The sequence below is a fragment of the Pomacea canaliculata genome, linkage group LG14 (genome assembly GCF_003073045.1).
Source record: "Pomacea canaliculata isolate SZHN2017 linkage group LG14, ASM307304v1, whole genome shotgun sequence".
NCBI classification, from domain to species: domain Eukaryota; kingdom Metazoa; phylum Mollusca; class Gastropoda; order Architaenioglossa; family Ampullariidae; genus Pomacea; species Pomacea canaliculata.
Window position 1 is genome coordinate 705951 of NC_037603.1, and position 23460 is coordinate 729410.

The following is a 23460-nucleotide window of genomic DNA, read 5'->3' on the forward strand; positions in this document are numbered from 1 at the left end:
CCAGCCAGCCAGCCAGCCAGCCAGCCAGCCAGCCAGACAGACAGACAGACAGACAGACAGACAGACAGACAGACAGACAGACAGACAGACAAATTAGACATGTAACTCAGTTAAACTCATGTTTACCTAAAACTAAGCAACTCGCTGAAAATAAAGTCGTTCTCATCCAAAGAATACACGACTGCTATGTCCCACCCTTATCACTACAATTATTTTTATCTTCCCATCTTCTCCACTGTTGTATTTCATGTTATCTCGATTTTCAGAAAGATAACAATGTCGTGACTATTATGCTGAATTTTTCTGAGAAACAGCCTATTTTTATGCAGCGAGGTCCTAAATAATATTTTAAAATGTAGTATTTTCCTACCTGTTTGTGAGCAAAGAGTGCAGATAATAAATTAGGATCAAGGCAGGTCACTTGTACATCAAACTGAACCTTTGTTGTCTTGAACAACACACCGACCACCAGTTTCCTCTCACATCTACCCTACTTTCATCTTCCCCTCCCCTTTATTTCCCACATCCCCATTCCCCCACAATGAGAAATCTACTTTAGGAATTATTCCCTCCCAAACACGTTTTAAATAAATTCTCTGTTTTGAAAATATTGTATGTAAATTACTAAAACTGCTTATATATCTCATCTCAGTGGACTATTCAAATGATACATAAAAAATGACTTTCAGCATGACTTTATGCTGTCTTTCTGTCTTCGATCAATCTTACAGAAGCATTTGCACTGTATATCTTTTCAGAGATAGATGTGTGTGTGTGCGCGCGCGTGCGTGCGAACGATCTTCACCCCTTTATAGTGCAGTGAACATTCTTCAATCATATTTAATACTAATTTTCTTCTATTTCTCTTTCTTTGTTCCTCACTGAGTAGCAATTTAAGTGCAACCTGGCCAAACTGGCTTTATCCGCATCAAGAGTAGATAACGTTGTTGAATAAATACTAGTAAGCAAATAAATGATAAAGCTTAACATGGAGTACTTGCGAAGAAGAAAACGGCTCGAGCGGTTGGTGCTGATGACCTTTGTGGTCCTTCACAGTATGTGAATTCCATAATTTTACTTTAGGAATCTTTTGAATTTAAAATAGAAATAAGTCTAGTTGGAGTGTCTATGAAAAAAGGGGTTAGCATTAGACCAACGAGCACATTTCTGTTTTTAAAACTACCTAAAACTTTTTATATATTATTGTTGTACTGTACAATGTAGTTTTGAAATAATCACAGACTTTCTAAAAGTTTTGCGTATTTGCCACTGACATTCTCCACAAATTTCAGAAGTATTTTGATGACATGATTATTTTAAATAGTCAGCAGGTCCTGTACAGAACGACCAGTCAGTCTTTGACGGTTGTAATTCAGTTTCTTCTTTGGCCACCGCGGCGTCGGCTGCTCTCTCAGGTGTCGTACCTGATCTCGTCAGTTGACTGTTACAAATCCTTTCAGCTGCCGCGTCTATCCGTATGCTCCTCCCCTCCACCCAACGACAAGTGCCGGTCAAGGGACTCTACTCCAAACCAAGCTTCAGCCTATCGTTTTATGGCAGGGAGAGGATATTAATTTTGCAATTAGTGGTGTAGCCGTTGTAGTACACTACGTGGTTTTAAGGTATTTTCTGTTCGAACACTGTCTAGATGATGCTACACAGGCAACTGATGATCCTTGTCTTTCTGGAAACCACAAAAACCTGACAGACGTTCGTCGCAGTGTCTCCTATCAGACGGCCTACCCAGAATCTCCTCTGTGTGACTATGATCTCATCGCGGCTGGTACCGCTTTATGGTCGACGCTGACAGTAAAATGCCAGAAACATGTCCTAAAGCTTCATATGTACGTTCACGATTTAATGAATTTCTTTCTTTCTTGCTCCCTCTCTCTCTCAATCACATAGGTGTTGTAGTGGTGGGAGGGAGGTGAAAGGTATAGCAGGGATGAGAAAGTGGGTGTGCAACCTTATAATCTTTTCTAGTATGTCTATTTTGTAGAATTATGTGTATATGAGTTAATGAGAATGCAAGTGAATTGTGAATGAAATTTTATAGAGTTGGGTATATAGCCATATTTAAATAGGTTCTCGCACCCGAGCTGAAATATGGCTTTGTACCCAACTCTCTAAAATTTAACACCCTTGCCAATGTCTCTATATCTGTGCCTATGTCTTTTAATCACATTCACAGTTAGACGGTAAATTGCCTTCTGGCGTAGAACCTAAAACATAAAGTCTTACATCCTGGAGGGGACACCATGAGGGGAAGGGATGAGCCTGGCATCTGGTTCCTTATTTTAATTTCATTTTTTTACGCAAAATTCACGTAAAAGTATTCCTGTGTTCCCAAATAACTCATCTAGTATACTTATATTGTTGTGATTGTGCTCCGAGTGGAATGGCTTTTAAACATATCAACAAACACATCCATGCAAATGTTAATTGATATGTTCTGTTGTTAGGAACAGAATCCAACTATTTTGACAGTTTTTTACTTGAAATAATCTTTCGAGAATTTTCCAGGGCACATTTCATAAGAAAATGTTAAATGTCTCTAGTGTGGAACAACTGTTCCAATATGGATGAGAGGTACTCACCCCTCCACTAATGACGGAATCCAAACCAGGCAAGCATGTGCCAATTTCCAAAATGGGGGCGCTTCCTACATCGAGTGTTGTGGGCAGACAATGGACATCAGGGTCAAGAACTGTGGCAAATTTTTCGTCTATTATCTGTACTCCGTACCAGCCTGCCCCATGGCGTACTGTGCAGGTATAGAAAACAGCAGACACCTATTTATTTCCTGTTTATCTCCGTTTTAATGTTACCAGTAGAAGGAGATGCAACTGTCATATCTTAAGATCTTTTGTTGAACTTTTCAGGGAAGGACGCACCATGTCCCGCTGGGACGTGGTCTCCCACAGGTTTTCCACCTGGCTGTAAAGGTGAAGTGATGTATTGTCGTGCGTTGACGTTTCTCTTTCTCTCTTTCTCTCTCTCTGTTTTATGGATATGTTGATAGATTTTTTGTGTATGTATGATAATGATGTTGCATGTCACAGTGTTCTAGAAGAACTATCACCTATTTTGATCTTTCCTCTATTTACAGAGTTCTATCCACAGCTGACTGACCCTCCGAGATTACGAGGACCTGTGATAGAGCGAAACACCTTCTACTTCACCTGTGACCTGAACTTTAGCGGCAACGACCTGGATCAAGCCTTTGAGTTCGTCTGGCTGTTTAATGGCCTGGAGGACCCTAAAGTGACGCCAGAAGTCGTCAGTGAGCCAGGGCGATCTGCGAGACTGGATGGGGCTAAACTGGCGGGTCTCCTCAACAAGAACGTGAGCTTGCACTTAGTGTTTTCTTTGAGTGTTAAAAAGCATTCTTGAACTGAGGACTATCTATCTATTAATGGACAGACAGACAGACAGACAGACAGACAGACAGACAGACAGACAGACAGACAGACAGACAGACAGACAGACAGACAGACAGACTAAACTTTGCCTGTGAACGTTGCTTTCATTGCTTGATGTCTCGACAGATTGGCTGCAAGGTGCGCGGGTTTTTCAAGCGAACCACCATAAAAGCAGGATTTTGGCTGGAGAGTCCGAGAACCTACTGGGCCGGAATTCAAGTGAGCATCCACAAATTCCCACCTACTGGCACACGCATACACACACACACACACACACACACACACGCACACACACACACACCCTAACACATTGTGTAATATCTTTTCTTATCATCTTGCCTTTATTTTACAGACAGAACCATCATCGATTACTACAATGACTAACGAGGACAGAAAAAACGTCATGGTTAAGTCAACAGTTCCTGTCCTGTGCGACTCAAGATTTGGCGCAGATGAATTTTGTTGTCTTCGAATTTCTATTTCAGAAGGTGGTCCTGATACAGGTAAGTCTCAGTAAGCATGGCAGAATTAACGCTAGTCTCATTTAAGCGCATGAAATGCCATCTGGCCACTTAGATAAACATGGCAATGACAGTACTTTATCGATTCTTGCGAAAATTGTCACCCACAGAACTCGTCTTATTAATAAAAAGCTTAAAAGTATCTACAATCATTCATCTACTAAAACAATAAATCTTAACAAACCAATAGCTCATCTGCTGATCAGACAAATAATAAAGAACCCAAGTCAAGCATCCACTCTCTAAATAAGAAACAGTTTATGTATTTAAGGTGTTGTCATGAGTTCAAAAGGGCATACCTGCTTATTTAATACTCACAAATATTGTGAAAGCGTTTGATCGATTAAACAGTGGTCAAAATTTCACTACAGTGTACCTTTAAAACTATTGTCTAATACGCTCAATATATTTGTATTTTATCCTGATTTGCAGCCCCATACCCAATAGTATGGAGTTGCAGGTACTTAATATGCATGTCAGCCTGGAACACTACACTTCAGGAAGTATCAGTCACATTCCCAGTCATAGTCCCCAAGACCGCGATGCAAGATGGCAACAAGGACTTGCTGGTCTCCTTCGCGAGTCTTCGTGTCGCAGAACCTTCGCCATATCAACAAATATTCCAAGGTCTTAAGATCCCGTCGGTACACGTAAGTGACTTGCACAAGACCACAGAGGGCAGCAAACTATCAACGCAAGGACAATCTGTTTGATAAAAAGCATCACTAAATATTTTGAAATCATTCTCCCACATAACCTATATATATAATAAAAATAAATGAAAACCAAACCTTATTGTCACACAAAAGCACAACCAAGCAGTCCTAGTCAGGACATACATGTCCTGTAGGCACATCGTTGAAGTTAAGGTAGTTTATGTATACTCTTAATGTACAAATTTCTGCCTGCACGCACCTGTTCAGTTTTATGCATATAAAATTGTTCATTTGGTTTGTGTCAATGCAGTCTTATTTCAATAGGATTTCAAAAGAGATGTGACACAATATGTGTGTATATTTATTTAGATAGATAAATAAACAACTATCATTCAACATTTTACAGAAATTTAACAATTGGAGCCATAAGCTGGCATTAAAGTATCTCATGTTTAAATCTGTCGGAGGTGATTTTTACATTGGTAAGTTCACAGGTGTGTTTGCTGGAATGAATAATTTGCTATCACATCTTCTGTGGTTGTTTTTTTCGTGAGGTTTCCTGCTTCTGTCTCCACCGACCTGTATTTGCATTCATCTCTTCATGTACACAATTTTGTTTTCTTTGTACGCAGGTAAGAACTGAAACAAGGAATTCAAAGCTGTGCAGCATCTCAGAACAGCACATTACAGGACTGGAAGACAAAAGGTAAGAATAACTTTACTTGCCAGTAGATTATGGTGGTTTTGTGCTATGTTAGTGTGACAGACTATGAAGCAGAAGGTATTACCTGTGTTACTTACTTTGCCCTAGATTCAGTGGACCACTTATAGTATCCAGTAAGCTTAAAGTTGCTCAGCTGCTAGACCTTAACGCTTTTTTTCTTAGTTAAATATAAAATGTTTACATTTATGTTTTAAAAGATTCTGTTAGCGTTTTCTTCTGACAACATTTGTATATAGATTGAGCGTTAATAGCTTAAAACGAGAAAACAATAAAAGGCAACCCTCACCCTTGATTTGTTACAGATTATTCAGTTTTTATAAACCTGGTGACTATACAGCTTATGAAAATATCGGGAGACATTTTGAGGTAAAAGGTCATAGACCACACTTTCTACCAAGTTCTGAATGTAGCAGAGTATGTCATTTACTAGCAATAATTTGTTTAGTCTAGGATGCATCATGATAATTTTTAATGTATTCTGATATTTGCTAAAAATTGGTATTATATTCTGCTATATCTAACATACTTTTCATGTATTCTATTGTATGCAATCTAAATTTTATTTACCCCAATACTATGCACGCAAGTGTGCATTTTAGCCCAAATTTATCCGACTATGTTTCTTCTATCAGTATGGGATTACGAAACGTACAACATAAAGTTTTGATCTCTTGATATATAAGGAACTGAAACTACATGAACGGTTCTAACAAGACCATTATGGTTCTTTGTCTCACTACAATGGTGGCCAGTAACCGGATGCACATAAAGAAGCCCGCTAAGATGACTGCTAAATCTTGTCGCTAAGGCCGAGTTGTAAGGTCAAAGAAAGCCATGAGGCATCAGTTAGAGAATTTATTCAGTAAACATCTTTAAAAAAAAAAACAGAGTTATTTACAACTAATTAATATTTCAAAGTCAGTAGACAAATGTTGAATAAAATATTGGAATATTATGCATCGTATAAAAGTTTTGTTCCGTGAAAGGTTATTATTCCTTTATCTTAGAAATATTTATCAATTTGACATTAGTTCTATCATTTAATTATTATAATTATAATTATTGTTATTGTTATTATTATTATTAAACTTAAAAGGTAAAGTAATATTTTTCTTATGTCTCAGGATTTTCTTTAATTTAAATAACTTAAAATAGAAACGTGTGAGAGGCACTCTTGAAAATATTTTATAAATACATGAGTGCCCATCCCACACACTGATAAGTTATTAATATTGTAAAAAATTGTGTTTTTTAAATCTTGTTATTGAATATTTCGCTTTAAGATGCAATCATTTAACGTAACTAACTATTGCATGCGAAAGTGGAATCAGTTCTGACACTTAGATTTCTTATTGAAAGTTTAGTTTTCTGAAAAAGAAAAAAATTATTAAAAACAAATTTTTTTATTATTTGTGGACTGCTGAGAAGGATTTAATATTGCGGTGTCACCGAAAATAAATAACTGGTGATTTTTGACGATTTCAGGAAAATGAGAGGTGGGTGAAAAGTTGATTACAAAATTCCAACCAGACAGAGTGAATTAAATAAAACTATTTAATCAAAATAACGCTTAAGGTGCACGTGCAATGATTATGAACTTTCTTAGGTTCAGATTCAGACGTGGCCTTGCTACAGAGAGCGTGCTGACAGGGCGGTAACCTGTGTCTGTGGAGTTGCGGTTCGTGAGAAGGACGATCTGATCAGGATCAATGGCTGCAATCATTTCTTCTACGGCCCAAGCGTTGGATCACCAGAAATCACCGTGCCCAGGCGTTTGAGAGAAGGCACGAGAATTACGCAAGCTAGGGATGGATCTCAAATCTCGGTAAATTTTTTTTTACATTAAAAATATGTTTCTTTCTGTGTGTACATTTTTATGCGTGCATGTGTTGGAAAGAACGAGAGTAAAGGATATATGCATACATATGTCATTTCTATTCGAAACAAAAGGCAATAACAAATTTGCTGCTTATTCCACACTATTACAATATACATTACACTACTTAAAGTACACTATGCTCTAAACAGAGACAACTTAGAAATATTTACGCATCATATTTTATTAACAGACTAAAAATTGTTTCAATGGTTATGAAAACCAATATGAATTTTTAGGAAACGGTCTAAATCAAATTAAACTTCAAGTGTCTTTTCTGCTTTCTAACGTTTGACAATTTCTCATTATAGTTTTTTTTTACTTCCAGCTATATTTTCCTTCTAGCTCCCAGATTACCATCAACACATCAAGCGGCCATCTTAGTCTAAATATATCTGTTCCTGGCACAGACTACATGGATGGCAGAGGTTTATGCGGAACGTTTGACAACAACCCAACCAACGAACTGACCCATCGGTCTGGTTTCGTGGACAAGATGCCTAGCGATGGGGTTCCGGAAAGTTTCACGGAATCCTGGAAGTATGAATTGTTGTTGATCGGTTGGTTTTTGTATCAAAACGAGAATATCTTCCTACATATTCCCAGATTTGTTTTAAAGATAAGGTCATGGGGGAATTAAAACATACGTTTTGACGATTTAAATAACGCATGTACCCCTTCTTGAAGAGTACTCATTTATACCTTAAATTTTCATACTTTTTAGTACTGAAGAGGTGCATACACATTGTATGTTTCTAGCATTCTATATTTCACAATACACTTTCAGGAACGATGACAGGTCAAGCCTTTTCCAGAGTTTGCCTCAGTCTCTAGGAGATTCATACGCTCCTGACTATTGTTGGTGCAGTGAGGATGACTTCACTGTGAATTGTAACTACCGAAGGACTGATGGAGATTGTATAGTTGTTCGTACTTTCCACTTTCCAGTTTTTTGCTTTTTAAGTGATTTTTCTCTGATTGCAAAATAAAGGAGACATAATAAATTGTGCTCTTTCAAGGGGAAGAGAAGAAAAATACATGTAAAGTCTTTAGGTCATGTGTTAAATTGCTTAGCACAAATATTTTGCAATATTTTACAGATGTTCAAAGATACGTTTTTAAAATAATGAAGACAAGCTAACGATATTGCTCATAAACTTTCAAAACTCAACAAATGTTAGTTATTTCTTTCCCACAAAAACCACAAAACTAGACGGTTTTAACACAGTTTCATTGAATAACATTACTTTGTTAAATTGTCAAAGTAAACATACAATTAAAATCGTTATTATTACCACTTTAAGCGTAGAAAGTTACGGCTGTATGGTCAGTTAAAGGTCCTATACCGGTGTTTTGATGTACGGAAGGATGTTTTAGAAAACACTTTCTTTCACTATTTGTGCGTGAATATAATTTGTAGACACTACTCTTTGCCATTAAGGTCAATGACCCTAGTGTTGTGTACCTAAAAAGTTTCTTTTTGATTTTAGCATGATAACTGCACAGATTACACGATTCTGAGAGGGTTTAGTGGGACTTCATGGGACATCCCGCTCTCTGGAACTGGTAAGAAATGTCTTAAAGGTCAACACCAGTTCAACCTTTTTTCTTTATGATCGGAAGAAATTTTTTTCAAAACAATAATTTTTTGAAACGTCTAAGATAAACTCCTATAATTTTCTATTTGGTAGATAAATAATTACCAGCTCTGTATTTGTATATATTCGAATGTGTGTTCGCTTTTTTTAAAAACCGAGGATTGTTTTGCTTTCCTCTTCAAAGTCAGTGCGTGCAGACGCTAAGATATATAGCCCTTTGGTCTATTTCTGATTTCTTGACACAACCAGATATGATTAAGAGAACAAATAGTGTAATATTTATCGTGCCTCTTTGCCCTAAAATACATGTTTTTATGATACTCTATGCTCTTAGTCTATATCCAGCGATTTTCTCTGAGAACTCAGCTAAACCTGTAAAGGCTAGTTTCACAAGATGCTTAGTAAAACCATTCTTGGTCTAGACGTTTGTTTAAATTTATCTGGTCTGTTGTTTTTTCCTCCTTTCTGTATCGGCAGACACCTACCCACAGCTGACTGACCCTCCAAGCCTTCGTGGACCTGTGATAGAGCGAAACACCTTCTACTTCACCTGTGACCTGACCTTTAGCGGCAACGACACGGATCAAGTCTTTGAGTTCGTCTGGCTGTTTAATGGCCTGGAGGACCCTAAAGTGCCGCCAGAAATTGTTCCGTTCACCGTCAGGTCTGCTAGACTGGAGGGCGCCAAACTGACAGGCCTCCTAAATAAAAACGTGAGGGTTTGATAACTTATTGGATCTTTTAACTTAATCAGAGCAAAGGCCTTCTAGTTAAGGTCTACATCTCATGACCACAACACAAGAAAAAGTTATATTTCTTTAGCAGTAGTAGCAGCAGAAGTAGTAGTAGTAAAAAGTCCTGTTTTTACTTAAATGTAGCCTGAATATTATTTAATTGTAATAGCACAGGAAAAGATGTGTCTGAAAAGATTTTTGAGTCATTTAGATACATCATAAAATTCGATGTTTGATTCCTGGATCACCCATTCGAAAAAATCAAACTCCCATTCTTATGGACATGAATCCCACATGTATAAATAACTATTTTCAGAATACAAGAAGAAAAATAAACACTGCATTCAATATGATCCAAAATGACTTAGTACAAGGTCCTGATCAGTTCGCCATCTAGAATGTAATAATAACAAGTGATCACGAAAATTAACACCCACGTTGATATCGTCCTCTCTGTATCAATCGAAGTCGAAGGTAAGGTGTGTTAGTGCTATATGGTGGAACACAGAAGTGTATAGCTTTTATTTACTGTATTCTGCATGGAACAATTTTGCAGATTGGTTGCAAGGTGCGTGGATTCTTCAATCGAACTGCTGACATAAGAGGACCGTGGCTGCAGAGCACGACAACCTATTGGGCTGGAATTCGAGTGAGTGTCAAAGATGTTCTAAGACTGAAAATGTATTCTGTAAAAGCAGCTGGTTGCTGGCAAACTTGATCAAGCTTCCATACAAACAAATGCAGCAATTTTCTTTCTGGCGAATAAATTCGTTTTATTTTTTGGTTCACATGTAGTAGTTGTAGTTGCTGTCCTTACATTGGTTCTATTTACAGGCAGAACCTTCATCCATTACTATACGCGCCGAAGAAGACAGAAAAGACTTGACGATCAAGTCTACTCTTCCTATCGTATGCGACTCTCCATCAACACCAGATTATTTGTGCTGTCTTTTGATTGATATTTCAGTTGATGGGCCGTTTGGAAGTAAGTTTACATCGCAAAAATTGGAGTTTTTATTTGATTTGACTGGTATGCACAATATAGTAAGTCATAGATGAATGTTATCATACTTTATGAGTTTCGTGTCAATGTTTAATTAGCTGTGCTTATCAATTCTTATCTGCCAATTTTTCTTTTCCAATCAAAGATTCAGCTGTTGGAACTAAGCGAGACAGCGCACTTTCCAACTTTCCAATTTTTTTTCTTTTGTTTTTTGTTTTTTTTTTGCTGCAGATGTTTGTCGGTGATTGTTTGATTTAAGCTGTAATCGGTTTTCAATAGGTGTGACTGTCACAATAAACGAGATAACAGTTTAAGAAGGAGCAGCAGAAGATAGGATTTCCTTCCTATCCAACTTTATTTCTCTCTCTCCTTCTCATAAGCAATATGCTCTTGGATACACACTTTTGCTAAACACACACGCGCTTAAATACGTAAATGTAATTTTGAAAAAATTCTTTCAAAGACCGCCTGGTGCTATCAAACACTTGCAAGTACAAACTGTGCACATCGAGCTGGAGCAGCACTCGCCAGGAAGCAACAGTAACAGTCTCAGTCGTGGCAAGGATGACCACGATACAGGATGGCACCAAAACCTTGTTGCTCTCCTTCCCAAGTCTGGTCGTCACAGAAGCTAACCCGTATCTACAAATATACCAGGGTCTTAAGATCAACTCGGTACAGGTGAGCAGCGTACAATTAAAATACTACAGTATCACCTTTAGAACAAACATCATCTATCATTTTGAAGAGGATTTCAATAAACGACGACTAACAGTCGTTTATACGGTCACATCTCTGTAAAACTGTCGATCTTTTCTAAAGATTGTTACAGTACTTTCGCCACCTAAGAAATGCCATTGACAATGGCATTTCATTTGTTCATTGAGCCGTTGAGGAGTAAGTTGACAGTATACACAAATAGCAGTTCACTCACATAGTTTTCTCATACAGAGTTTGAATGATTGGACAAGGGTGAATGTGGAAGGTGTCTTCTTATTTCTGACTTGTTATAAGAATTATCCAATACTGGGGAAGATGACTAACGTTATCTGAACATAGGTACCCACAACAATGTTACAGTATTTTGTGTTTACAAGATAAGGCAGGCAGGTTCATCTTGGCCTGCCAGGTTAGAAATTCACTATGTAATATGGCTTCGTGTAAGGAAATTGCAGACAGTTGACAATTTTCACTAGTTCATTACCTCAGTAAAAGAACGATTCAATGATTGTTTTCGTTAAAAATGGCACGAAACATTGTATATATCTGATTATTATGATTACCATCCAGACCTAATCAGAGCAACATATATAAACCAGGTATTCTTACACAAACACAGACGTGTCCTGTGTATTTTAAGAAGCAACTGTTTACCGCTTCATAGAATCACTCGCTGTTACCAAACCAGTAGTGAACCTAGTGTGATAACCAAAGTGTTCAAGACATCATCATTTGTTTTGCTAATATACCCTAAATATACATCTCTACGTAATAGATACATTCCACTCCTTTATCATAAATTACTCTACGACTCTAAGGTTCACGTTTTGTGTAGGAACCTTGTTTACTATTAAGTTGAATCCTTAAAAACAATTAAAGCGATGATCTTGTACAGCCACATACTGTTAGTATGCATGTAAACCAACAGTAGGTGATGTTGATATGGCCCAGATGGGTTCCCAAACATTGAATAAGCTATTGTATGCTTGGAACTTCAATACATTTACTCATTAAGAAGTACTTCACCTTTCCTTGGAAGACAAGTCTCAACTTTTTTATTCTCTGTTTGTATACTTATGTCTTGCTCCCAATCATACTTTATTCGAGACTTAATTATTATTACTTCTATTTTTCTGTCTTTTTGAATCTCATCTCTCTGGCTGTCTTATTGCAATTAATCTTACTTGCTTCTGTCTTCCTGGTTACAATTCGTTATGCAGGTCAATCTCGAGCAAAGGGACTCAAAGATGTGCAGTATAGTAGCAGATCCGGTGATTACGGGACTGGAGAACAAGAGGTCAGAAACCGGAAAATTGTAAATAATTAGGTCTTGTGGTATCGCTGAACTTGTAAAAATCTTACTTTTATCTCGTTGTAAATTGAAACCAATTTACTGTTTATAGTCAGTAGTTGCTTTTCAGTTGATGAAGTCAGTTTGTTCCAGGATTTTTCACCTGTATAGAGTTGGTGACTATACTGCTTACGAAAACATCCAAAGGGACTTTGAGGTAATGTATATTGTATTTTATGGATGATAACATTTAAAGAGAGAGATTATTTCGTACTATTGGGGAATGAAAACATGGGGTATGTGGGGGAAAAGACTCAGGAAAGGACAAGTCTGGATGTTGAGAGAATGGCGCTCTTTTGTGAGGGCGTGTTGTTGTTGGTGCCCTTTCTTCCGTTGTTTCTCCTTGCTTTTATGTACCAAAGGCCTGCCAGACTGGTTTGTTTTTAAAAGTTTACGTTTAGTTTATGTAGGATGCATTTTGTCTTGCAATAAACTTGCATACACCTTTCATCATCTCCTTGTCCTCAGTTCCTGACCATGGCCCTTGCATCACGCCCTCAGACGTACATAAAGATTAGTTTGCACAACATTTTCTTAGGTTCAGATTCGGACGTGGCCTTGCTTCAGAGAGCGTACTGACAGGGCGGTAACCTGTATCTGTGGAGTTGCGGTTCGTGAGAAGGACGATCTGATCAGGATCAATGGCTGCGATCATGGCTTCTACGGCCAAAGCGTTGGGTCACCAGAAATCACCGTGCCCAGGCCTTTGAGAGAAGGCACGAGAATTCTTCAAGCTACGGATGGATCGATGATAATAGTAATGTGTTTTTGAATTATTTCTCTCTCTACCCACTAATTTGTACTTATAATAATTATTATTTATGGTTTATCAATAATTATTATAATTTAAGTCCTACTGTGTTTGAATAGAGTAAGAATTGATCTGTAATGCATCATAAAATGTTAATGAGATATTAAGAGATAAAAGTGGCATTTCAAGCTGGCATTCTTTTAAAAGTAAATTTTTGATGACTATAAGATTCTTGGACTGATGCTATTGGAGCTCTGTGTGTCAATGCAAACGTGAGGGAACCATTAGACCAGACATAGATCAGCAGCGTCAGCAGAAATAGCAGTAGAGACAACAATAGCAGCAACAACTACAACAAAATCAGCAGCAAGAGAAAATGTTTCAAAAACAAAAATAACAGCAACACAAGCAGCAGCAGCAGCAACAGCAACAACAATAACAATAGGAAAAGCAAGGACGATATCTGATCGCTGACGTTGATATACCTCCATGGTCCGATTGTTAGCCCCATAACTATAAGGTGATGCAACAAGTTCTGTTAGCTTTTTCTCAGTAGAAGAAACTTTACGATTTCGACGTTGGAGAAAACCTGCAGTTGACGAAATTCAGTAAGCCATGGAAATCGTCTAGCACAAGGATGAAGATACAAGGATTAGCTGTGTGTTAAACAACAGGCACTTAAATAAAAACAAATAGACGTAGAGAAGTAAAACCAGACTTAAGCTAGTTCCAAACAAGCCCAGAATATGAAATGTGTTTCCGTCCTTGTGCCAATAAAAAAAAGTAGTACATAAAAAAAAGAGAATGAGTGAACTATTTCGGTAGAATGCGTGTACATTAGAGAATAGAGAAACCAAACCAAACAAAAAAGGAAGTAAATACAGAAGTAAGAAAAGATCCAAGCAAGGATTGCGTGAGTATACGCGTAAGAAGGAGCTGTAATGATTATCTGAGTAAGACAAAATAAGTATGTGCATGAGATATGTGTTCTGCGGGTCTTCAAGTTTTTAAAGACAACTGAGTGATGGCTTTTTATATGATCAGGTAAACTTCAATAGAAGATTTTTAAACTAACTCTGGGTGGGTACTCTCCCCTTCACTTCTCGAAATACACTATGTACAAAAGGAGGTCACAGCCCTACGGGGAAAAATAAGGGAAATAAACTATTTTAATATTACATGAATTATACCACCGGTCACCATTTAAATATAGACTTTGCTAGACGTTAAAGTTTTAGTGGGGTTCAATTTCTGTTACTCAAAAATGTAAAAAGCTCCAAAGTTTGGACAGAAGGCACCATTTTTAAGGTACACACTAATAAAAAAAAACTGTGAAGATAAAAAGAAGTTAACAATCCTTACATAGGTGTTCATCAATTTGTGAAGGCTTCAGCCAATGTAAGAGCTGGAACTATATGTTAATAAAATGTAATTGTACAAATATGACGTCATAATTTTAGAGTCTTCTTGTGCATCCCACTATATCTTTAAACACATTTACTAAATCAGTCATGTATATATATGTATGAGACTGCGTTGTCCATGATATCAAACATTCGCTGCTATGTTTCATAAAATTTGCTGTTTGAAACATTATTTTTCTCTCTTGCTTACAGATATATTTTCTGTCCAGTTCAGAGATTAAAGTTACGGCATCATCAATCTTTGGTGGACATCTTAATCTCGAGATATCTGTTCCTGGCACGGACTACCTCAAAGGTAAAGGTCTGTGCGGAACGTTTGACAACAACCCCAACAACGAACTGACCCATCGCGATGGTTTCGTGGACATAATGCCCGCAGACTCAGTGCCGGAGAGTTTTACAGAGTCTTGGAAGTAAGTGTAATTGAGGAGTGCTTAGTGGCTGCTTGCAGGGTGTGCGGGAACATGTATATGTCACCACGCCCACACTACACTCCTCTGCCTTTTTTAAGACAAAGAGGGCTCACCATCGGTTAACACATTTGATGTCTAAAGAAGAAGAAAATGAAAACTAAACTAAACGTGGATAATTCTGATGAAGATGAATGTTCTACAGCAGTGTCCTGCGGCGAGCGACCCTGATCAGGACACTGCCATGATATGAGTTTGTAACGGACAACTGCGTAGTAGAGGGGGCAAGAGGGGATGGGGGAAGGTTGACATCCGGTGTTGACGGTTTGTTTTTAGAAAATGCTTGCGACGCAATTCAGGGAAGACCACGTGCGGGCCGGGCAGTGCTGACACCTGGTCTAGAGGGACTGGGGTGGGTATATTTAAGCCCGACCATAAGCGGACAGGGGGCGGCTGATGATAATTTGGTGGATTTGTGGTTTTAATTCACCGACTCGACGATCTCTGTGGACGTGATACTGTGGCTGTATTACGGGAGAAGTACTTTGTGGTTGTACTATCTCTGTGGACGTAATAATATGAATGTATTACGGGGGATCTACTTTGTGGAAGTATTATCTCTGCGGACGTGATACTGTGTATGTATTACGGGAGAAGTACTTTGTGGTTGTACTATCTCTGTGGACGTAATAATATGAATGTATTACGGGGGATCTACTTTGTGGTAGTACCATCTCTGTGGACGTGATACTGTGGCTGTATTACGGGGGATGTACTAGTGCCGATGTACTACTGTGGATGTACATCGTGTTCTTTAGTCCTTATCATCGCCGTGGGAGCTCTGTGGTGAGAGCAACAGGCCGTGCAAATTCTTGGGGGCCAAGAAACTGCACACCGACGTGGGCGAGCAGGAGCAGTGGACTCGGAGTAAGGAGGGGGCTACCCTGCCCTTCCTTACGCGGACGTACCGACCACCACCAGGGAGGGTGCCTGGTCAGCTGAAACTAACCGCCGGAGGAGGGATGGTTTCCCTCTTAGTTTTATCCCAGCTGCATATTGTTCTACCCCGCCTGACAGTAACTTATCGGTATGGTAAAAACACTCTTTTATCATTTATTGAACTGTAGAAGAAAGGATTTAAGTGGACTAAGAAACCGGGGACTGGAGAGCTGCAGGGACTAAACGGTTATTAACATGTTGAACTTTGATGGTGTGTTATTATTGCAATTCTTCATTTGATGCCGTGTGGATTTCGGCAGTGACTTGATAAACATTGATGGTGTGTTATTATTGTAACTTTTCATTTGCTGCCATGTGGATTCCGGCAGTGACTTGGTAAACTTTGATGGTGTGAACGTGAGGAAGTGTTATTATTATTGACTGTGGATTACTGTGCATATTTTGTCTACTTGTAAACTTGTGTTTGGTTCTAATAATTATTGGTGCCTCTAAGGAGGGACGCCCACCCTTAAGCGATCTTATATTGGTTTTTGGAAAGAATGCGCATGTCTGCGGATGGTCCGTGACATTTGGTGACCCCGACGTGATCGCTTTAGGGTGAGGCTGTACGAGGCGAGGCCGAGTTTACACACAAGTGTTGAAAGAGTTTTTACCAGCATCTCGTGCTTTGTTTTGTTCCCGTCTCCGATTACACGGGTCTGCCGGCGTGTATAGTTCTGCCGACAGAGAGGGCAGTAGGACTGGTCTTGCTGTTAAATGTGTCTATTTTTCCCAGCTCTAGTAACTGTAGCCTAGAATCTTTAATTGTGTGTTATTTGTTGTGTGGGCGTTCCTTTTTGAATTAGACACGTTTAAGTTGTAAATTGATGTGAATGCTACTGTTCATATTCGGACTTAGCATTATGTTCTTTTAAGTTGCTATTTTTGGACAGTAATGTTAACTGGGAATTAATTTTGTGATAACAATATTGTTTGCAATAAGTCTTATGTTGTGAAACTGTAAAGATATTATTTTTGTTATCCTTATTATTGGTGATTATTTTGACCATTTTTGTATTGTTTTTGTAGTGTACATTTCTGTAAATTTTTCTTGAGAAAACATGGAGTTACCGGACGTAGATAGTTTTATAGCCCAGGGACAGAAATTTGGCTATACTGATAGTGACCTGGAAAAGTACGTCCAACAGTGTATAGAACGTTTTGATAGATGTAAAGAGAAAAGGGAACAAAAGGAAAGAGAAGAAAGGGAAAAAGAAAGAGAAAGAGAAAGGGAACAGAAGGAAAGAGAGGAAAGAGAAGAAAGGGAAAGAGGGAGAGAAAGGGAGTTTGAGTTAGAAAGACTTAGGCTACAAGCAGAAAGCAGGACAGAAGGGGAAGTAGCTCAATCCACGGGGGGTCCGCGTGGTAACCTACCCAAACTTCCAATCTTTCGTGAGGATAAAGATGATATAGACTCTTTCATCTTTAGGTTTGAAGCGCATGCAACTGCTCTTAGGTGGGAGGAGCCGCGATGGCCTTTGCTTATGTCAGCTCTTTTACAGGGTGAGGCTTTAACCCTGTATCATGCACTTTGTGCAAGTGGGGTAGTTGATTACGAAAAACTCAAGCGGGAACTACTTCAAAAGTACCAGTGTACCGCTGAGGGATTTCGGGAACGATTTAGATCCATCCGACCCGAACCGCAGGAATCAATGGCGGCATTTTTCTCTAGGTTGTCCGGTTTAGCAAACCGTTGGATAACTTTAGCTGAGGCAGACAAAACGTATGATGGTCTTTTGGACCTCATGTTACGAGAACAGATTCTCCAGAGCGTATCAAAGGAATTAGCTGTCTTCCTGCAAGAACGTGAATTTAAGTCCGCAGCCGAGATGATAGCAAGTGCAGAGAAGTACAGGCAGGCGCATGCCAATAAAAGTATGGCGAGGAGAGCCGAGTCGTATCGGGTTGTTAACACCGGGGTGAATAGGCGTCCTCAGTCACCCAAATCAAGGCTACCTAATAGGCCGACTAGTTCTCGTAATTCTAGTCCTAACAGAACCTATCCCAATGGAAGTAGTGGACCGAGAAAGCAAGGAGACGAGGTATGGCAAAGAATTAAGAGAGACCTCACTTGCTTTGCTTGTAATAAAGTTGGACATTTTGCCCGTGAATGCCCTCAGGTTAGATGGAAAGGTAAAGCGGAAATATCTACTCCTGTAGTAGACGATACTGGCGATATCTAAATTTGTCCCGGGTGGAGGGGGACCAATTTATTCCGTAGACGTAAAAGAAAGAAAAACTGTTAAATTGAGTTTTCCGTTCTTTTTTTCAGGAGGGGAGGAAATGTAACGGACAACTGCGTAGTAGATGGGGCAAGAGGGGATGGGGGAAGGTTGACATCCGGTGTTGACGGTTTGTTTTTAGAAAATGCTTGCGACGCAATTCAGCGAAGACCACGTGCGGGCCAGAGAGTGCTGACACCTGGTCTAGAGGGACTGGGGTGGTTATATTTAAGCCCGACCATAAGTGGCCAGGGTGCGGCTGATAATAATTTGGTGGATTTGTGGTTTTAATTCACCGACTCGACGATCTCTGTGGACGTGATACTGTGTATGTATTACGGGAGAAGTACTTTGTGGTTGTACTATCTCTGTGGACGTAATAATATGTATGTATTACGGGGGATCTACTTTGTGGAAGTACCATCTCTGTGGACGTGATACGGAGGCTGTATTACGGGGGATGTACTAGTGCAGATGTACTACTGTGGATGTACATCGTGTTCTTTAGTCCTTATCATCGCCGTGGGAGCTCTGTGGTGAGAGCAACAGGCCGTGCAAATTCTTGGGGGCCAAGAAACTGCACACCGACGTGGGCGAGCTGGAGCAGTGGACTCGGAGTAAGGAGGGGGCTTCCTTACGCGGACGTACCGACCACCACCAGGGAGGGTGCCTGGTCAGCTGAAACTAACCGCCGGAGGAGGGATGGTTTCCCTCTTAGTTTTATCCCAGCTGCATATTGTTCTACCCTACCCCGCCTGACAGTAACTTATCGGTATGGTAAAAACACTCTTTTATCATTTATTGAACTGTAGAAGAAAGGATTAAAGTGGACTAAAAGAAACCGGGGACTGGAGAGCTGCAGGGACTAAACGGTTATTAACATGTTGAACTTTGATGGTGTGTTATTATGGTAATTCTTCATTTGATGCCGTGTGGATTCCGGCTGAGTGACATGTTAAACTTTGAGGGTGTGTTATTATTGTGACTTTAAATTGGTGCCGTGTGGATTCCGGCAGTGACTTGGTAACTTTGATGGTGTGAACGTGATGGAGTGTTATTATTATTGACTGTGGATTACTGTGCATATTTTGTCTTCTTGTAAACTTGTTTGGTTCTAATAATTATTGGTGCCTCTAAGGAGGGACGCCCACCCTTAAGCGATCTTATATTGGTTTTTGGAAAGAATGCGCATGTCTGCGGATGGTCCGTGACAACAGGTAAAGCCCCAGAAAGGAGGTGGACGAAAACGTTCTAGAGGCGGTGGCCGGGTCAAAGTTCACTTTCACGCCGTGACCGATGAACAGGCTGAGCTACTTATGGATACAGGTACATTCTATCTTTAGGTTGTGTTATTCCTAAAGGAACAACAGAAGGACGCAGAAAAGAAAACGACGAGGAGACACAAAACAAATTTAGAAGATAAAAAAATGTAGACATGTGGAGCTCATTGCAAAGTTTTATTTATTCGTCCCTTTACTTGTAACGGTCGCTAGGGCAGTACGTGGATAAACACGGAGCTTAAGGTCCGTCACACGTGTCTGTCTTTAACGATGTGAGTAGGTCTTGCACGAGACGATAAGTCCTCTCCTCGTTTGTAAGTCAGTTCGTCCTCTCACCACCTCAACAGCAAACTCTAGAGAGTGGAGATAACAGAGATAATTCATTATCATAACGAAGCATCTAATTATTGAGATAAAAAGACATAATTAAATTGAGCATATAAATCGTACTCTTGCAACAACATGCACAGAGTGCTTACAGAAGAGATTTACTAAACATAATAACCAACAACCACGCACACATCTTCCCTATGACAACAAACACACACACACTTGTACAACATTCACTCTCTCTCACACACACTGATACAGCAGGGTCAGGACAGGGTCACAGTGAAATCGTCGTTTACAAAAGTTGTGTCTCGAGTTTGGGCTTAAATGTGGTCAGAGAATCAGTGACTGACAGGTAAACCGTTACAGGTCAAGATGTCCCGACAGAACAGTGATGACAAATAATCTTGTTTACAGTGAATGCGCGTCCACTGGAGGAGGTCAAGAAGAAGACAGGCGCTGATGTACACTTTGACCCCAACCCGTCACCTGTACCAGGTATGAAGATTGTCATCATTCGTGGTGTCCCATCAGAGATCGAGGCGGTCGTCAGGCTCATCAGGCAGATGACTGGTAGTCAGGTTAGTGCAGTAGTGACTACAGTATAATCAGAGAGTTACAAACAGCTATCAACACTAAACAGTAGAGGCTGCAATCAACAGCAGGCAGCAAGAGTGACTAGCAGTAACAATGAATGATAACAACTGATAATCAAAAATAACAACTAATGACGAGCTGTTGCAGTGCATAACAATAAATACAATAAATAACAATGCAAGTGGTCAACAGCGAAAATAACGCAAAAACTAAGAAAATTTGTCAAAGATTATTCTTCAGTGAACACGAGTTTCCAGAAAAAAGTAACACCATCTTCAAAACGCTTACAAATTTAAAAACAACATTTTTTTGCTATTTGCAACTAAGTAACAAGATGCAAAAGTAAAATAGAAGCAAGTTACTGCAGTCAGACAAACTGAGGTCCTCTTTGTACAGGCAACACTCGCAGAAGAAGTTCAGACATTCTGGCTCCAGTGGGTTGAGGCCGCGTACCCTGACCTCGAGTCTCGCGCCTACTTCCTGCCTCCTGTCTACTTCAACCGCGTGCCGATGACCACAGAGACAGTTGCTGGTCAGGATGTACAGGTACTACCATCACAACAGACAGTTGCTGGTCAGGATTTTCAGGTAAAATTGCCAGCACTAGAAGACACAGTAAGGTTGAATTTTCTTAAAGAAAAGCTTCGACGTGAAAGGACTGCTGCGGCTTTCACTTCTCCATCTGCTGCTGTTCAGGACAGTGACTTGAGATATGATGCGGCCATGAGGCGAGTTCTCTTCTGTCTTCAGAACTGGTCAGAAGAGACAGGAGAAGTGTTAGTTGGAATCACACGACTCCGCTTCGGACAATATCTGACTGAACCTGGTTTTACTATGGCGGCTTCCCAGTTACCCCGAGCCTCCAGCCTGCCTCCTGACTTGCCACAGAACTGGAAACAAGGAAACTTCGATGTGCTTCTTATTCACCGACATTACGGTCTTGTCGTCTGCAATGTGATGTCGTTCGGTGACATGACAAACGACCTTAAAATGTCACAGGAGGATATTGTCAAGATCAGAAAGAAGCTGAGAGACGCCGTGTCACAGCTGGACAAGGCGGAGGCCATGTTGTCTCACCTGGTGTCCGACATCGCTCCCGGTCTGCGCATCACTAAGACCATCGCTTTCCCCAACCTCACGGCTCGTCAACTTCAACAGGCCATCTCCGGCGACACCCAAATAGCTCAAGTAAAAACTGTTTCACATCATGAAATTAAAATATTGTTTACATTTCACTTTTTTACAGACCAATCAAATACAGTTTTTTATTTACTCGTAAGCGACTTACGTTCAGAAGTTTCCCGAATGAGTTTGTGGAGTAATCTTCTATGGCCACATCTCTCTCTCTCACATACTTTTACAATTATCTCTCTTGTCATGCAAGGGAGCAGGTGCTGTTTAGACAGGCACCTCGGCTATGGGGACAACACTTTAACTTCCTGTGGTAATCTTCAGCAAAAAGCAAAAAAGGGTTAGTGAGGGAGGAGCATACGGTCTCTTTTGCTTGTCCGTGTTCACTGACAGGGTGAAACCGCTTTATTTAACCGCTTACTTCTTAATTGATGTCCAAATTGAACCCTGTAAAATGTAATTTTGTAATTTGATGATTTAATGATTTTAAAAGTATCCGCAAAGAATATCAAATTATTTCTCTGGAAAACTGTTACAAAATTAAGTTATTGCAACCAGTACCTTGCTGATGCAGGGATTTTCTCTCATTCTCGGTATCTTTCACTCTCAGTTTCGACACAATGTCCTTCGGCCACGCTGGCTTATACGAGATTGTAGCAGTCAAGTTCACACATAATCCTGGGCTTCGGTGAACACTGTGTTCCGTTACACGTCCAGCCTTAAATCGTGCTCACAGCTACTCATACACATGCACACTTACAAGCCGCCATGGTAATACTATAATTTTCAAAAAGCTGCTTAGTTTAAACACCAGAACTGTCAAAGACTACGCTCTTTTGATCACGCGGTTGTATTACAGGACCTGTGTCTGTGTCTGGGAACAACAGACCCCGCCGACATCCCAGGTGTGTGTCTGTGCTGTGATCAGTTGTCTGACCCCAAGACACCTTGTGACGTCAGTAGTCACGTGCTGAGGGAACTCGGACACTGGTGGCAGCGACGTGTGGCTGGGGCTGGACCTGACAGTCACATGACACGTGACGTGTACAAGACACTGGTAGCCAGGTATGATATGATATCAAAAAAAGTTTATTATTTTTGGTGTGTAAGTGTTTTGTTGTATGGAAAACAGCATGGGTCGTGATGAAGTCATTGACTCTTTTCTTTAAAATCGCTTGTTACCTCATATTTTCTGCCGAGGATAAGATCATTAAAAAAAGGCTTTTAGGACTTGTAACGTTATCTTGTGAACAACTAGGAAAAACTCTTTACTGTCTGTCGCATTTCTATTGCATTTGTTAATTGTGTCATTCTATCTATCACGCGTCCATTCCATACCCCCACGTACTTCTCTTTTGTAAGCGCGAGATGAGTGAGTACATTACTTGACAGGTGCTGTGGTACTGTGCTGGAAGTTTTTCCTTTTAAGTGCCGCCCGCTGCTTGGCAGATCAGACCACATCATTGTTCACCTGCTACCCACATTCACTCAGCTTCTTCAACGTGAACCGTCAACTACACGGTGTATAGGACCTGGACGTTTACAGCAGCTGAGTCAAGTAGAGGTCACTTCGATGCCACCCATTGGGATTTGGTTTTCTTGCTCTGTGGAACCAACCTGGACTGTCTGGCAGACATGAACACCTCTTACATCACCTTCTGTAAAGAGTCTGTCATCCCTACCAAGCAGACCTGCAGCTACCTGAACAACA

General features: G+C 39.9%; 2 protein-coding genes across 2 annotated transcripts in view; both read left to right on the forward strand.

Moving 5' to 3' along the window:
- LOC112554948 overlaps positions 1 to 23460 on the forward strand; it is a 141959-nt gene that overhangs the window by 49887 nt on the left and 68612 nt on the right. The window lies entirely within an intron of this gene.
- LOC112555481 (von Willebrand factor D and EGF domain-containing protein-like) lies at positions 1002 to 21718 on the forward strand. The gene is made up of 23 exons (XM_025223914.1): positions 1002 to 1055; positions 1649 to 1844; positions 2559 to 2772; positions 2883 to 2945; positions 3110 to 3345; positions 3549 to 3641; positions 3775 to 3925; positions 4376 to 4593; positions 5232 to 5305; positions 5626 to 5689; positions 6930 to 7148; positions 7528 to 7739; positions 7987 to 8117; positions 8706 to 8765; positions 9275 to 9510; positions 10088 to 10180; positions 10366 to 10516; positions 10998 to 11215; positions 12699 to 12762; positions 13144 to 13362; positions 14973 to 15193; positions 20439 to 20602; positions 21015 to 21718. The coding sequence occupies exons 2-19, from the start codon at positions 1794 to 1796 to the stop codon at positions 12714 to 12716; spliced, it is 2502 nt and encodes an 833-aa protein (XP_025079699.1). The 5' UTR covers positions 1002 to 1055; positions 1649 to 1793; the 3' UTR covers positions 12717 to 12762; positions 13144 to 13362; positions 14973 to 15193; positions 20439 to 20602; positions 21015 to 21718.